Source organism: Anomalospiza imberbis, chromosome 7 (assembly GCF_031753505.1).
Source record: "Anomalospiza imberbis isolate Cuckoo-Finch-1a 21T00152 chromosome 7, ASM3175350v1, whole genome shotgun sequence".
NCBI lineage: Eukaryota > Metazoa > Chordata > Aves > Passeriformes > Viduidae > Anomalospiza > Anomalospiza imberbis.
Genome location: NC_089687.1, coordinates 27300235 through 27315160, shown reverse-complemented (window position 1 = coordinate 27315160; position 14926 = coordinate 27300235). Strand labels below are relative to the sequence as shown.

Genomic DNA, 14926 nt, shown 5'->3' with positions numbered 1-14926 from the left:
GCTCTCTTGTAATTTGACTGCCTTGCCTTTCCCTGTCCTGTCCATTCTTCAGGGAATTTACATCTCCCTGTTGAGAAGCGAAAGAGAAAACTACTGAAAAGCTCATTTTGTCTACTTTGTTACTGTTGCCAAAAAAAAAAAAAAAAAAAAAAAAAAAAAAAAACAGCTAAGAACTTGCTGAATCAGCCTCAGGCATGGTAGGTTAATAAGAAACTAAAACATAGAATGGGCTGATTTACTGGCACCACTAGGAGTTTTGCCATGTACACGTAATGTCATTTGCAATCTGCATCAAGAGGCTGTAACAAAAGGGGATTTTTCTAATGTTCCTTTTAGGAGTGGGTGTCCACGCCATTTTGTCCTGAAAAGAAATATAGATGTGTTAATCACTGGTGGACAGCACCCTGCCTTTGGAAAATTAAAAGTGAGTGACATGAGAAGGTATTTTGCCCAGTTACTGGGTAATAGTTTCTTCTGAGGCAAATCAGCATAATTTCATTGACTATCAAGACACAGCAGGAAACCAAAGTTCTCCTCTTCGAAATCCTTCCCTAGTCCTTAGAGTACCCTCATGAATTGCATGAATCAAAACAAAAGCTCTCATCCTAGAACCCATGCAATACCCAGAAAAAGCAGAACCATCTGTCCCTTTTTTGTACTTTGGAATACTGCCAACATCCTAACTGCACTATCCCATCTGCAGATGATAAATATGTAACTCAGAATTGAATATGAGCCACTTCTCAGACATAAAGCCAGCTCTGCAAGGTAATGCAAGATCCATCTTGTAGTAAACTCTTACTTTTGACTTCTAAATCCTCACATTAAAAATAAATAGGTAAACAGTGCTTGCACTGAAATCAGCTTGGTAAGTGGTGGTGGCAGGTGTATGAACTGATCACCCTAAAACCCTCCAGAACAGGGTTTACGGTTCAATATGGTTTGGATAAAGAAGACCTGAGGAGTTCCCTTTTCTGTGGGCTCTTGCATAAGTGGTAGAGTTTGGCTGATGACTGTTTCTGGGAGAGATTGCTTATAATAGGTTTAGAAGTGGTTTGGGGAAAAAAAAGGAAAATTTCATTTTTGGTTAAGTCTTGTATTAACCATACGACAAGGAATGGGACTGTGCCGTATGTCAGTAGCATATGTATTTCACATTCTTCTTGGTATCCATTACCTGACTATTAGCCTCTCTGGAAGTGCGACAGTACCAGCTCTAGCTGGTTTTCACATGCCATATCTTCTGTCTCACAGATGGTACATGTAACCCACAACTAGGGGACTATGCCCTTTTATTCAAATTTCTTCCAGAGTCACTGAAGTTATTTGCATAACCATGGGTCTGCTTTGCCTCTGCTTTCTTCAAAATGAGGGTGGCAAGAAAATGCACCCTCCCCCTTGAATTCTCTGTGTCTTCCCACAGTAATGCCTTCAATCTGCTCTTCCCGTGTCCTGCACTTCCCTCACTCCAAGGGTTGGCAGGACAGAGCAGTAGCCTGCTGGAGAGTACTGATTTCTGTAGAATGAGGCAGGAGCCAACTTCTCTCCCCATATCAGTCCCAGCCAACAACGATTACACAAGTGTTTCTGCAGAAAGCAGGGCAAGATATGGCAATGATGACATTGTTTCCTGACAGTAGCCACCTCACAGGTGGCCATTGCACTCATCCTTTGGCAGTGTGAAAGGAGATACATCTGGAGCTGTTTAATACCTTGTCACTGGGCCCAAATTTCTGTACATAAGTTAAACAGGAAAAAAGGGGAATAAAAAATTAAAGTAGTAAAGCACAGGAGCAATTATGAAATAAAGAGCAAGATTTTACCAGCCATTCTCTCATCAATGCATATCCAGTCAGAAAGCAAACTAAAAAAGCACTTTGGGAGACTGGAAAATAGGAAACATCTGATGAAACTATGTTGAGGTCCATTAATTAAAGCTTTCAATTTAAAAAGCCCCATGGGCCTGAGTTTGAACAAATCTGTTGTGCTCCAGGCTGAAAATTTCTCTTTGAAAAGGGACACAAATTACATCAGGCAGACCTGCAGGCCCCTCTCTTCCAACAGCAGCCAGCTAGAGACCCCTACCTCAACCTGGCTGGGAATTCTGCATCCGTCCACTTCTGCTTCCTTCTGTGCAGGATATCCAGCATTCACAGTGTTTGTCAGTGATAGAACTTCTAATATGCATAGAAGGCATAACCAAGGTCAAGAACCTTCATGGGCTAAGTGTCGTGCAAAAGCTTGTTACAACTTAGAATTGAAATAAAGATGAATTTGTTACCCAGTCACCAGGAGATGATGTACTGTCTCTAGGAATGCACTAAGAACTGTAGGCTTTCTTTGCAGACATCATGGCCCCCACAATTCAGTGCAGTCTCAAACTGTATTGCATAGTGGAACCTTGTGTGTCAGTTCCTGTAATCTGAGCCTTTCAGGCTGAGAACTCGCCTGTGCTATGGAGATATGACCTTAATTACCTGTTCAATTACAAGAATGCCACTGTTCACTAGAGGTAAATTGGTTGATGTCCCAACCTTTTATAACTTGAGAAAATTGAGAGATGTGTGTGCAGTGACATTTGTGCAGCTGATAAGGAACATGCATTTGTGAAATACAGTAAGTTTTTTTTTCCTTAGCAAAATGATTTTTTATGTTTTATTTTGGTTTCCTAAAGACAAACCTGGAACCTGTAAGCCATGGGCTTAGATTATAGATTAGTACTGCTTTCCTAAGGATCAGACAACCAGATGATTCCTTCAGCCACTTACCGACTGCAAACATTCCTGCAAGAAAGAATTAGAACTGTCATACTTAACGCACACACATATATATACGACACCATCTTGGTAGAACAAGATATAAGCACCGTTCTCTTGTCCTGCCAAGTAAAAGACCTGTCATTAATGTGTTTCATGCTACACTGGAACAGTTCTGGAGTTACCTCAAGAACTTGAAACAATTTGCATGCAATTTTGAAAATACCTGCAGCAAAGAGCAAATCACAAGTAGTACCATTTTGTCACTTCTGCATCCAGTTTGAGAGTAACAACTGTTATCTTTGATTTTTTTCTGCTCTTCCAGCATATGAAAATCCCAAGGATCAGAATGAGACACTGTACAAATTAACAATGAGCAATGTATCAATATTTCATTAAAACAGAGATTCTAAAAGTACATACTGCCACATATTTCTAGGCAGTGATATATTACCACCCCAGTAACACACCAGTTTGGCTCTGCTTCCTGGCAGCCCACCTCAGGCCTGCTCCACATCATCAGCTCTCTTTGAACCACTGTCAACTCTGGCCTGTCCCAGAGGTGGGATAGAATCGCTGCTATTCACTGCCTTGTCATCACTCACTTCTCCTCTGCCTTACCCACAGTTTTGCCCCTTCTTTCCAGCAAAATGGTGAAGCAGGACAAAGCTGATGCATTCATCCCAGGTGAGGAGAGGGCACGAGGTGGGGCGGCGGTACTGGAGGGAGGAAGGGTTAAGCAGCAGGACAGGATCCCAGTACCAGCTGTTTTCCTGACAGAGGAGAGGCTGCCCATAGCAACCATCAGCAGCTGTGCAGAGCAGATGTGCAGCAGGTGACCAAGAGGGAAAGGTGGAGGGGAGGGCTGAGAGGGGAACCATGACAACACAAGTTCATTGTAGGTGTGGCAGCTCACAGTTTAACTCAGCTGTGTCAAACAGCTGGCACTCTCACAGACATTGTTTTGGAAAGGAGGTTTTAAAGTGATCCAGTGGCAGCTGTATGAATCTTGATGGAACATTTCCCCATGAGGAGAGGAGTCTGAAAAACAAGTGTAAAGGTATTTGAGAGTGACAAAAGGAAATGGCTGAGCTGAGCCAGTGTAGGTATGCATACAAATCAATATTCAGCTTTGATAGTTGATAGTTCAAAGCCATAAAATTAACATTGAGAACACACTTAACATCATTCTGTACCCAAACACTAGCCTAAGAAACAGCTCTGGAGATGCTCAACAGTTATTGCATTAGTTCAGATCCTGTGCTCATTTACATAAACACAAATTTATTTGCATTTATTTCACTAATAACAGTGCAGGCTTAAATTAGCATAGTATAGAAAAGAGTGTGACCTGCGCACACCCTCAAATATGTCACGTTTAATCTAAATCTGTAGAGATAAAGATCTTATTCCTTTGCATTGGTAAAATTTTCCTTTTCCTTTCTCTTAGTAAAGTGTGAGAAACTACAGCTAATGGGGAAAGCTCAGCTTTGCAGTTTTGTCATATCAAAGGCTTTAGGGAGCTGACAACAGGAACTATTATATCTTTGTGTTTCCTTTCCTTAAAATGTGATTTTAATAATTTGTGAATTTTCTTCTTGGCTTTTTAATTAATTGTCTTGGCTTTTTAATTGATTTAGACAAATGCTCTCATTTTAGAATGAGTACCAATGTAATCAGTGTCTTGGGTTTAGAATTAATGGACAAATATTTGCTAATATTAAGGTGAAAATGCTTCCTCTGAATGTGGTATTTTTGAAGTTAGTATTTTGGGGATTTCATTGGACTGTTAACTGGAATCTGCAAAAATGTTTTTTGAATAAAACTTGTAAAGCACTGTACTTCTATTTCATGCTGCTGGGATCTGTCAACAGTATTGTTTCAAGAACAAAAGATTAACAAAAATGGTATGAGATGAAATCTGGCTCCTACTGACAATAAGAATGATGGTGTTTCCCCTACCGCAGCCCAGTGATTTGTTCCATCTATACACCTGATAATTGGTCATTTCAAGAGCTTTAGTCACAGCAACATTGCACTTAAATCTGGTGGAAATTTGCAGCTGCATACAGTCTAGAAGGAAGCTTGTGTTCTCCAAGTTGGTTTAGTGGTTTGACCTTTTGGGGAGCAAAGAACTGAGCTGCAGTTGCATCTCCCGTCCTGCACCAACACGGAGAGCATTCCCCATGTTGTCTCCAGCTCCGTGCTGCTGTGTGTTTGGCAGTCCATCTCTTTTACATGGTACTTAAAAGGCCTCCACTAACACAGTGAGTGTGTTTATGCGGTTTGCTAACAGACTGCCCTAGAGCCTGAAGGTAGGATGAGACCTGTTGAGGTGATTGCGAGTGAAAGAACCCGTGTTTAAACGGCAGTAGAGAAGGGCTGCGCTTCTGGAGCCCAGGGACTTTGCTGTGTGTCAGACGGGCACAGCTTGTAACTGATAGGCCTGTTTAAGTGCTTGTACGGTGCTGTCACCACCAGGACCTGAAAGAAGAAATTATTACAACTGCAAAGCAAGTCTAGGGTCAAGCAGCACAGCAGGTATGGTACTTAAGTTCGATGCACCGCAGGTCCCGGTGCTGCCACCCGCACTTATCACCCGCGCTCCGTGGGCCGCAGATCAGGCCAGAGGGGAGGTGTCCCTGCGGTGCCGGGCGCGGTAACCGCGGGGAAGGGCTCTGCCGGGAAGCTCCTCTGGCGGGGCAGAGCCCCCCGGAGCCAGCAACTCGGAAGCACGCTCTGCCCCGAGAGAGCCGCCGCCGCTCCCCGCCCCTTCCCTCCATCCTCTCGGGCGGGGCGGGGCGGGGTGGAGCGCAGCGCGGCCCTCCCCTCTTCCTCTGGCGTCGGTTCCGCTCGCAGAGCTCTCGCTGCCGCCGCCGCTCGCTGCCGTTTCTGCCCGTCTCCGCTCCGGGCCGCTCGGGCATTTTCTCTCTGCCTTAAAGTCGGTGAGGAGACGGGTGCGGGTGGCGGGCGGCTGGCTGGGGCCGGCTGCGGCAGCGTGGGCCATGAGGGCCGCATCGCGCTGCGCTGCGGCGGAGGCCGGGGGAGGGAGGTGGTGTACCCCTTCTTCCTCCCCTGCACGGGTACCCGGGAGCGGGGCAGCGTTGGCGGCAGCGAAGGCACCGCCAGCTCGGGCCGTACGGCGGGGCCGAGGGCCGAGAGGCGCGGGCACGGGCACGGGCACGGGCAGCGGCACCGCGCGGGCCGCGGCTCCGCCCTGCGGCCGCCTCCGCCCGGGGAGCCCGGTGCGTGCCGGGAGCCGGGCGGGGGCCGGCGCCGCCCGCAGCCGCCCAGCGCCCGGGAGCTGGAGGGAGGAGCGGGCCCTGCCCGCAGCGTCCTCACGGGTGTCTCTGCTTCCTTGTAGGGTGTCTTTTATGAATAATCAAAAGCCGCAGAAGCCGACACTATCGGGCCAGCGTTTTAAAACCAGAAAAAGAGGTGAGTTACCGCACCGTGCCCGCTGCCAGGACCGGCTGCCAGCGCTCTGTGTATGGTAAAACGTCGGTTTCTGTCAGTAAACAAACCAGTGCCGTCATGCGTTCGCCATAAATTTTTTACGTGAGACCATGCTAAGTGCAGAGTCGTGAAGCTGACGGGAATCTCCTCTGCACTAATAAAAAATATTTGGCAGTCAGAATTGTCGCTGAATTTACTGTGATAACCTTTGCCTAAAATATGGTCATTCTAGAGTGTCCCGAGTGTGTTTAGCCTGCAAGCAGAAGGATCTAGAACCACTGAATTACAGGGGAACTCCAACACAGGCTTCTTGCAGGTTAATACATACATTTATTAGTAATTCTTACTAATATAGTAAGAATTTCAGTCTTAGCCACTGGATAAAAGTTACATTGTCCTCTTTTAAATTTTTTGAAATTGACAGAAAAATCCCACAACAAAATCCCACAAATCCACTCACCCACCTATCCCCAAGTCAACATCCATAAAAACCCCAAAGTATGGGATTTGCAGAGGTGTCTGTGTCTCTTGGACCGTCTCTCACACTCTGTATAACAAGAGCTAGTGACTGAAGAGGTGTGATGAGTAACTTAGTGATTTGGTGGAGCTTTTTACCAGCCTGAAGAGGAAGTGGGGATGCTCTTAGAGTTTCTGTTCAGTACAGTTTTACTTGTACACCAGCAGTGTTCCAGCTCTAACAGACAACTTTATGCATGCTGTACATGCAGAAGCACATTTGGATTTGCAGAACCTGTTTGAATGTCAGAACACCTCAAAAATCTCTTGAATATTCGAGTTTGCTGTGGTCTCTCCAGCAAATTAAATACTGGAAGCCAGGGGTTTAGTCTCTTTTTAAGCATTTAACCATAGTTTGGCTGTGAAGCAACTCTTCCAGAACAATGAGCTCCGTGGTTCTGCCCTGGAAAATAAATGATCCAGTATTTCCAAACTGGCACCCGGCTTTTACCAGTGTGTTGATACTTGCATTGACACTGGACACCAGTATGCCCTACTGTGCTGCTAACAGAACTGGCTAAGATGTTGTAGACAGCACTCAAAACAAGATCTGCAGTTGACTTCTCTTACCTTTGCAAGCTTTTCATCTCATGGTTTCCATAATCTAAGGACAAATTGAAGACCTCTTTAAGACTTCCTGTTAGTTACATGGGTGGATTTGTTGCATGTTGACTATGCCCTGCCTGTAGTAAAAACAAGGCTATGATCAGCTGACGTATCAGGTATGAAGATGCATCAGGAGTGTTCTGCTTAACAACAGCAGAGGATGCTAAGTAGATCTGCAGTTAAGGCCATTAAGTTAGCTCGTATGTTTACATTTCCCCCAAGCATTTGAGGAAAAGTTACTGCCTCAAACTCACTTAGCTGCAGGTTAAGATGAGGGGATGGTCTTCATAGCCAAAAAGCGAATTTCCAGGTGACTCGGGTGCGATAATGGTATGCAGTTTGTCAGTCAGAAGATTTCATCTGAAACAGAGAGAAGCCCAAAAAGCTGAAGTAAAACGTGAGTAATGGAGTAAAATGTACAGAGTTATAGGGGCATGTATTAAAAATTGCCTTCCAGCATGAGCTAAGTCTCTGGTTTTGGAGGGAAAGAATGATCTAACATGAGAATAGGGGTATAAGAATCAAACTGAGAAGTCAGGTAAGCTTTACTAGAGCCAAGTAATGATCATCACAAAGAACTCTTCATGGAAATCTTATTTCAACACTTTGCTTTACAGATGAAAAAGAGAGGTTTGACCCTACTCAGTTCCAGGACTGTATTATTCAAGGTTTAACTGAAACTGGCACTGACTTGGAGGCAGTAGCAAAGTTTCTTGATGCTTCTGGTGCAAAACTTGATTATCGCCGCTATGCAGAAACACTTTTTGACATCCTGGTGGCTGGTGGAATGCTGGGTAAGTCCCTGTGATGTGGCTGCTGTCAGCTTCATTCACTTCACTCTGCAAAAGCTGCATTTCTTTTCAGTGTAAAATCTCTGCTAAAGACCCCCATTGAGTGTGTAGAACAGGGTTTAAGTTAATCTCTGGTAAACCACCTGATCATCTTGGTGCCTGAGCACTTACTGTAGAAATGCTTTCTATAACCTGCCTCAGTTTTACTTGAATCTGTTTGTATTCCTTGAAGTGTAGAGTGTACAAACTCTCCTTAGAAGAAAGTACTTTGGGTTTGTGGGTGTGGTTGGTTTTGTTTGTTTGGCTAGTTTTTGTTGGTTGGGTTTTTTGTTGTTTTTTATTTTTACCAGGAGTAGGTCTTGAGTCTGGTCAAGATCACTTCTAACAATGAGAGATGGATGAATGCTTGTTTCAGGTGTGTGGTCTGTAGTAACAAGACCAGTAGTTGTCCTGAAAGATTCTGACACGATCCTATGATTTGTGCATCCTGCCCTGTTACTTTGGAAAGGAAACTTCTTTGCAGAAGAATCTGAAGTGCTTAGTCTTGGACATGCTGTTACAAATTATTTGTTGTTGGCAACAGTGAGGTCATGGGCTCTAGCAGACAATCAGGGAGTGAGAAATGAGAGGGGTGGTCAAGTTGGCAGAAAACACAGGGACTGAGGAAGTGAAATGTGATGATGAAAAGTCTTACAAACTCAGGTACACACTCTGTACAGAGCAAAGATGCTCACCAACCAGGTAAGCACATACTGTAATTGTTACAATATATGGGTTTCCATTCAAGAGTTTTAACCAGTGCATCCTCCTGTGTTAGGAAGTGTTCCTTCTAGGTGATGGGGAAGGAAAGAAGGCATTGCTGTGTTAATGGTGATATGGGGTGTTATACTCAATTCCCTGTCTGTATCAGGTAGCTAAGAAGACCAGCTTTAATTTTCAGGCAGAGGAGGCCAGAATAAAAACTGACATCCTGTTGCCTTAACAGCTTTTAATATTATTACCAGAAATATTAATCTCTGGTTTTAAAGTCATGTTTCTGACTAATTTATAACAAAATATCTACATTGTATGTAGAATGGCATAGAAATTGATGATGAGGTGTTCTGGCAGTGAAGCTGGTGACCTGAAAGCACCTTCATTAGTGAAGCAGCCTAAGTAACTGAAGTTTCAAGCTCATCTCTGCAGCACTGAATTTTGAACTGTGTGTCTCTACATGTTTCAGTCTACTGTTGTGACTTACTCTGCCACGTAAAAGGCACGAAGCAGCACTATTGCAGCAGACACTAAAAAGACACCTGCTGTAATTAAGCAGCTTCAGTGGCTTCCTTTAAGGGAAGGGGAGCTCATATGGCCTTGTTGACTGACTCACATGAAAACAAGACGTGTTGTCAATCCCCTTAGCAGTAGCAGGCCAGAATAGTTAAATGTTCAAATCTAAGCTGATTTTAAAGTTCTGGTGCAGCAGTGGAACAGAGGGGAATGTCTGTGGTGATAAGGTCATTGAGTTCATCATGACAGGACAACGTGTTGCATGTTATGGGTGCTGGAGTTCTGCTGTGGAGGCTGCTCAGTGCTCTGAGAGTAGCACTACTAATGCTGAAATCCTCCTGCAGCCCCGGGCGGGACCCTGGCAGACGACATGACACGCACAAACGTCTGTGTGTTTGCAGCACAGGAAGACCTAGAAACCATGCAAGCATTTGCTCAGGTTAGTTCTGAAATTAGTACAATTTAACTTAAAGCTGTTTAATGGTCAAAAATTAAACGTTTGTGTAATTGTAAGTTGATGTAAAAATAATGCATGGCTTTAAGCACACTGGACATGGTAGAGTAGCAGTGTTCCAAGCTGTAAGTGCTCTAAAGAGTTCAGACCTGTTTTACTGAACTTAGTTTTTAAAAAATCTAATCAAATGATAGTTCACAGCAAAAGACACTGTACTCTGTCTTTCTAGGTTTTTAACAAGTTAATCAGGCGTTACAAGTACCTAGAGAAAGGCTTTGAAGATGAAGTCAAAAAGGTATGGAATGTTTTTTTATCAGCAGACAAATAAACCTTCACATTCTGCTAGTCAATCACTCTGTAGAAGGGTTACATCATAAAATGGATTATTAAAATACAACCCTTGAAAGTTGTTAATAGAAGAATGGCTGGCTTGCATGACTACCAGTGACTAGTGCTTCTGCTAGCTTGATGAAACAAAAGTGTTTAACACAGAGGCACTGGCCAAAGGTTAGTGAGAGGGGGTAGTTTTATGCAGCTCTTCTTACTTGTCCTGCAGTTGCTGCTGTTCCTGAAAGGGTTCTCAGAATCTGAGCGGAACAAACTGGCCATGCTGACGGGTATTCTGCTTGCCAATGGGACACTCAATGCATCAATTCTCAACAGTCTCTACAATGAGAACTTGGTCAAAGAAGGTAAGTGTGGCCCAGCTCCTCCCTTAGGAAGGGGAGACAGAACCATGACAAGTAGGTGGAAACTGTGATGACAGTACATCCTTGCAGCTCACAAGCTTCCTCTGGTGATAGATTGACTACAGGATTAGCAAAGGTAAACGTGATGCCCCTGTGAACCTGGAAGTTTTTTTAAGACTTCAGAAAATGAGTTTCTTGAGAAAGCTTGTGTGTAGGACTTCCCTGCATGACACTGGGGGCTGCCATCACTAGCATTGTCCAGCAAGGCACCACTGTATTTTGGAGAAGGACCTTTCAGGATGCAAAATGTGTGTCGTGTCGTTAGGTTACTTCCTAAATTGCAGCAAGAAGAGTTGCATTTAGTACAGGGGAGACTTTGTTATACTGAGTTGTAGGAAAAGTCCAGTGTGCTGGAGGCTGCAATGTCCTTGGGCAGGGAGAGGTACTGCAGACTCTGCTGGGGTTGCTTGGAAGGACAGCTGCTGCTCTGAGCACAGTCTGACAAACGAGGTACCCTGTACTCAGGCCTTCTGGTTCCCTGTGTTTTGAATTTCACTAATAATAGAACTATTCGGACTGCACAGGTGTTTCAGCAGCTTTTGCAGTCAAGCTGTTCAAGTCATGGATAAATGAGAAAGATATCAATGCAGTGGCTGTCAGTCTTCGCAAAGTAAACATGGACAACAGGCTCATGGTGAGTACCACTGGAACTACTCTGCTCTTCCATAAGCCAGTTTCATGAACAGCATTTGCCAGCAAAGTACTCAACACACATTTCTTTTACAAAAGAGTTGTAAACTTCGTTTTCAGGAACTCTTCCCAGCCAACAAACAAAGTGTTGAACACTTCTCCAAGTACTTCACTGAAGCAGGACTAAAGGAACTTTCTGAGTATGTTCGGAACCAGCAATCCATAGGAGCTCGGAAGGAGCTACAGAAGGAGCTGCAGGAGCAGATGTCACGGGGAGATCCATTCAAGGATGTAGGTGTTTGTTGATAAGGTGGAGGTGCTTTCTGTGCCTGTCTCTCTTTCATACTGAACTTAGCTCTCACTGGGAACTAAAATGAGGACTGGAAGGGAGTTGATATTAACTTTAAGGTCTTTCCTTAATGTCCTGAATCCTGCTGTATGATCAAGAAGGTTGGTTGTCATTCTGAAACCTTCTGGGTTACCTTTTGAAGAGAAGTTTTAATTTAGCTTGGTGCCACATGTAGCCTTTCTGCTTACTGTTACTCTCCTGGCAGATCATCTTGTATGTGAAGGAGGAGATGAAGAAAAACAACATCTCAGAACAGACTGTGGTAACCATAATCTGGTCAAGTGTAATGAGCACAGTGGAGTGGAACAAAAAGGAGGAGCTGGTAGCAGAGCAAGCCATTAAGCATTTGAAGGTATTGTAACTTCAGTACGACTTCTGCATCCCTTAGGCAGAGCCTGGTTTTCCTTCTGTCTGCAGCTCCCTTTTAAATGTTAAGGCTACCAACCCTGCTAGTGCAGAGACAGAATGAGATGGGGAATTCTCCCCCTTGTGAGAAGTATTACAGGCCAAGGGCCAGAGGCAGTAACTGCTGCAGAGCTGCTCTGGGGTGGGGTTGTGGTTGCAAATTTCTTAAGCAGTGGCTGATGGAAACTGCAAAACCAGCTTTGGTCAGGTGGTAAATACGAAGTGCTCTCTGTGTGCCAATCTGTTGTTCTTGTTACAGCAATACAGCCCTCTACTTGCTGCCTTCACCACCCAAGGTCAGTCAGAGCTGACTCTTCTGTTGAAGATTCAGGAGTATTGTTATGACAACATTCACTTCATGAAGGCCTTCCAGAAAATAGTGGTGCTCTTCTACAAAGGTGACTTCTGTGGGGTTGTAGTTTCAGGAGTTTGTGGGTTTTTGGAGGGGTTGGTTTTGGTTGGTTGGGTTTTTAAAGCTTCTGAAACAGGGGAGATCAGTGCTACAACATTGCACTTCATAAGCTGAAGTATTTTCTACCTCCTCTTTGTAAAAATGCAAAGGTGCCTGTGGCTGGCCCTTTGCACACGGGGAAGTGCAAGACAAAGATGCTGTCTACAGCAGATCTGCTTAAGAGTTTAAGAACAAAGCTAAATTTAGATTTTTAAGTAATTTTGTTAAATTCCATGATAGTTTATTCTTCTTAGTTCTCTAAACATTGACAGAGAGCAGCTGAAAATTGAGACCACCAATGTGTTCCAGGCTGCTCTAGGCTCTTTTTAAATGTCTGATAAAAGGTGGTACTGAAAAAAAAATGCTGTGCACCTATGGAAACTTGTTAAACTGAAGATGTATTTTACTTGTAAAATTTAAAATTAAACACCTGCACCACAGAAAGTGTTTACTTTAAAAGAATTTGCATCTGTTCTTAGCTGTTGATGGAGCCTTTGCTTAGAGTGTGCCATCTCAAATTAAAACACTCCACACTGTTAGTGGGAGTGAAAGTGCAGCTCCTAGATACAGTACTGAGGAAACTCCCAGCATGAGGAACCATCCAAAATGCCTGGTTCTCTGAATTCCAAAACTGAAAACCGGCACTCCTAGTGCTGGTCTGTCCAGCTGTACCCAGAGAAGGGAGTACATGATGCTCCTGGGGGAAGAAGCAAAGGCTGCCAGTCAGGTTCTCAGCAGTTTGCTGTGTTAATACTGCTCTTGCCCATCTTTACAGCTGAAGTTCTGAGTGAAGAACCCATCCTCAAGTGGTATAAAGATGCCCATCTTGCAAAAGGAAAGAGTGTTTTTCTGGAGCAAATGAAGAAGTTTGTTGAATGGCTCAAGAATGCTGAAGAAGGTAACCAGCAGCTTAGCTCATATGTGGAGTGTGTTCCTTTTGGGAACCCTAGTGCAAATAATGCTGTGTTTTGGAGTGAGGGATGTTAATTGCCCCTCTGAGACTAGTGTGGATCCAGTAGCAGCTGTTGTGCAGGATGCAGGGCAGCAGCTGAGCTTGGGGCTGGGGCTGAGCCATGGCTGGGCTGCTGATGAGGTCTCTCTGTTGCAGAGTCGGAGTCTGAAGCTGAAGAGGGTGACTGACCTGTGAAACTCTGGCCTCAGTAAAGCAAACAGGAGCTGTAGATAAGTGTCATATCTCATGTGTCCTTCTGATTCTTACATCCTACCTCCCTGTATCAAGCATGATATAAGGGCTCTCATGGCAATTTATTTTAACTGTTTTCTATAGTTAATTAAATACTGGATTTAGTTTTTAAAACCATGTTCAAGTAGCTTACAGGAGCTGTTAGATTTGACTCTTAACCTGCATTTGTTCTTTCAGTTACTTTCTACCTCCTGTATTTTCTACTGTAATAATGTAATATAAGGCCTTCCATGGTGAAATCCATTTCATCTATTGGGATTTCTGTCTGTATTGGAGTAGATGTGATATGGTGAATGAGACTTAGGGCAGTCTGCTTGCAAATTAAACTATAAAAAAGCCTCCCAAGCACAGAGGCCACCACTTGTGTGGCACTGCAGTCTGTACCACCAAATAGTCCCCATCATAGGTGGTTGTCCATGTCCCCAAGTACTTTGTCATCCCTTTACCAGAATTCCAGCATAAAGCAATCCTCTATTCCAGCTCCTGGGGAAGGTGGGAGCCCCACTGCTGGAAAGAAGCTGGTGTGGTGGCAGGAATTGGTTACCATGGTGGGGCATGAAGAGTGGCATCTCTGAGCCTGCTGGCTGTCACAGCTGGTGGCCCATATTCCTGAGGGACTGTCAGGTGCCCTTGCAGCTCTGAGGGTGCCTTCCTTTTCCCTTTCCCTCATGGAAGTCCAAGCAGTGCTGTTCCACACAGAGCTGCCCAGCAGCTTTCTCGAGCCAGGTGCTGCTGCTGGCAGGGCTGGGGCAGGGGGAGCGGCTGCTTTGTGCTGCTCTGTAAATGCACAGCTGCTGCAACCCAAGGCAGCCGAAACACCACCCCTCCCCCTTTGAGGTTTAGAGATTCTTTTATGCTGGCAGCACAGATGCTAAACCAAACAACTTATCTGCTCCCTGAAACTTTAATTGCTAATGGAAATTCTCAGGACAGTTCAAAAGATTGGGGGAAAAAGTGAAGTCTATACTGTTGTATGCTAACAGTGAGCATTAACTGAAATACTGGTAATCAGAGTACACCTACTAAAATAAATGAAAAAATTGGTCATGACAATGCAATCTGTTCAATACTACAGTGATCTTCCTTACTTTGTAACTTTTTTTTAAAGCAAATAAAGGCCATCCTTACACTTAATGCCAGTGGCTGTCTCTGCTCCTTATCCAAAAAGCAAGCACCAGTATACTACAGGGTACAAAGCAGGGCACAGTCTTTTTACCCATTCATTCAAGGACTGCTGAATAAAATGAAATTAAAAGAATACTTTCTTGCTGTTAGGGTGCTCTTTTCCAT

The 14926-nt window shown here is 44.3% G+C and overlaps 1 protein-coding gene across 1 annotated transcript; it reads left to right on the top strand.

The window, feature by feature from the left end:
* The first annotated feature begins 5544 nt into the window (after positions 1 to 5544).
* On the top strand, positions 5545 to 14770 carry BZW1 (basic leucine zipper and W2 domains 1). Its single transcript, XM_068196214.1, has 12 exons — positions 5545 to 5701; positions 6121 to 6194; positions 7952 to 8128; positions 9739 to 9833; positions 10078 to 10143; positions 10405 to 10540; positions 11122 to 11231; positions 11348 to 11518; positions 11782 to 11928; positions 12241 to 12379; positions 13208 to 13330; positions 13541 to 14770. Exons 2-12 carry the CDS (start codon positions 6131 to 6133, stop codon positions 13570 to 13572), a joined length of 1260 nt encoding a protein of 419 aa, XP_068052315.1. The 5' UTR covers positions 5545 to 5701; positions 6121 to 6130; the 3' UTR covers positions 13573 to 14770.
* Positions 14771 to 14926: the final 156 nt, after the last annotated feature.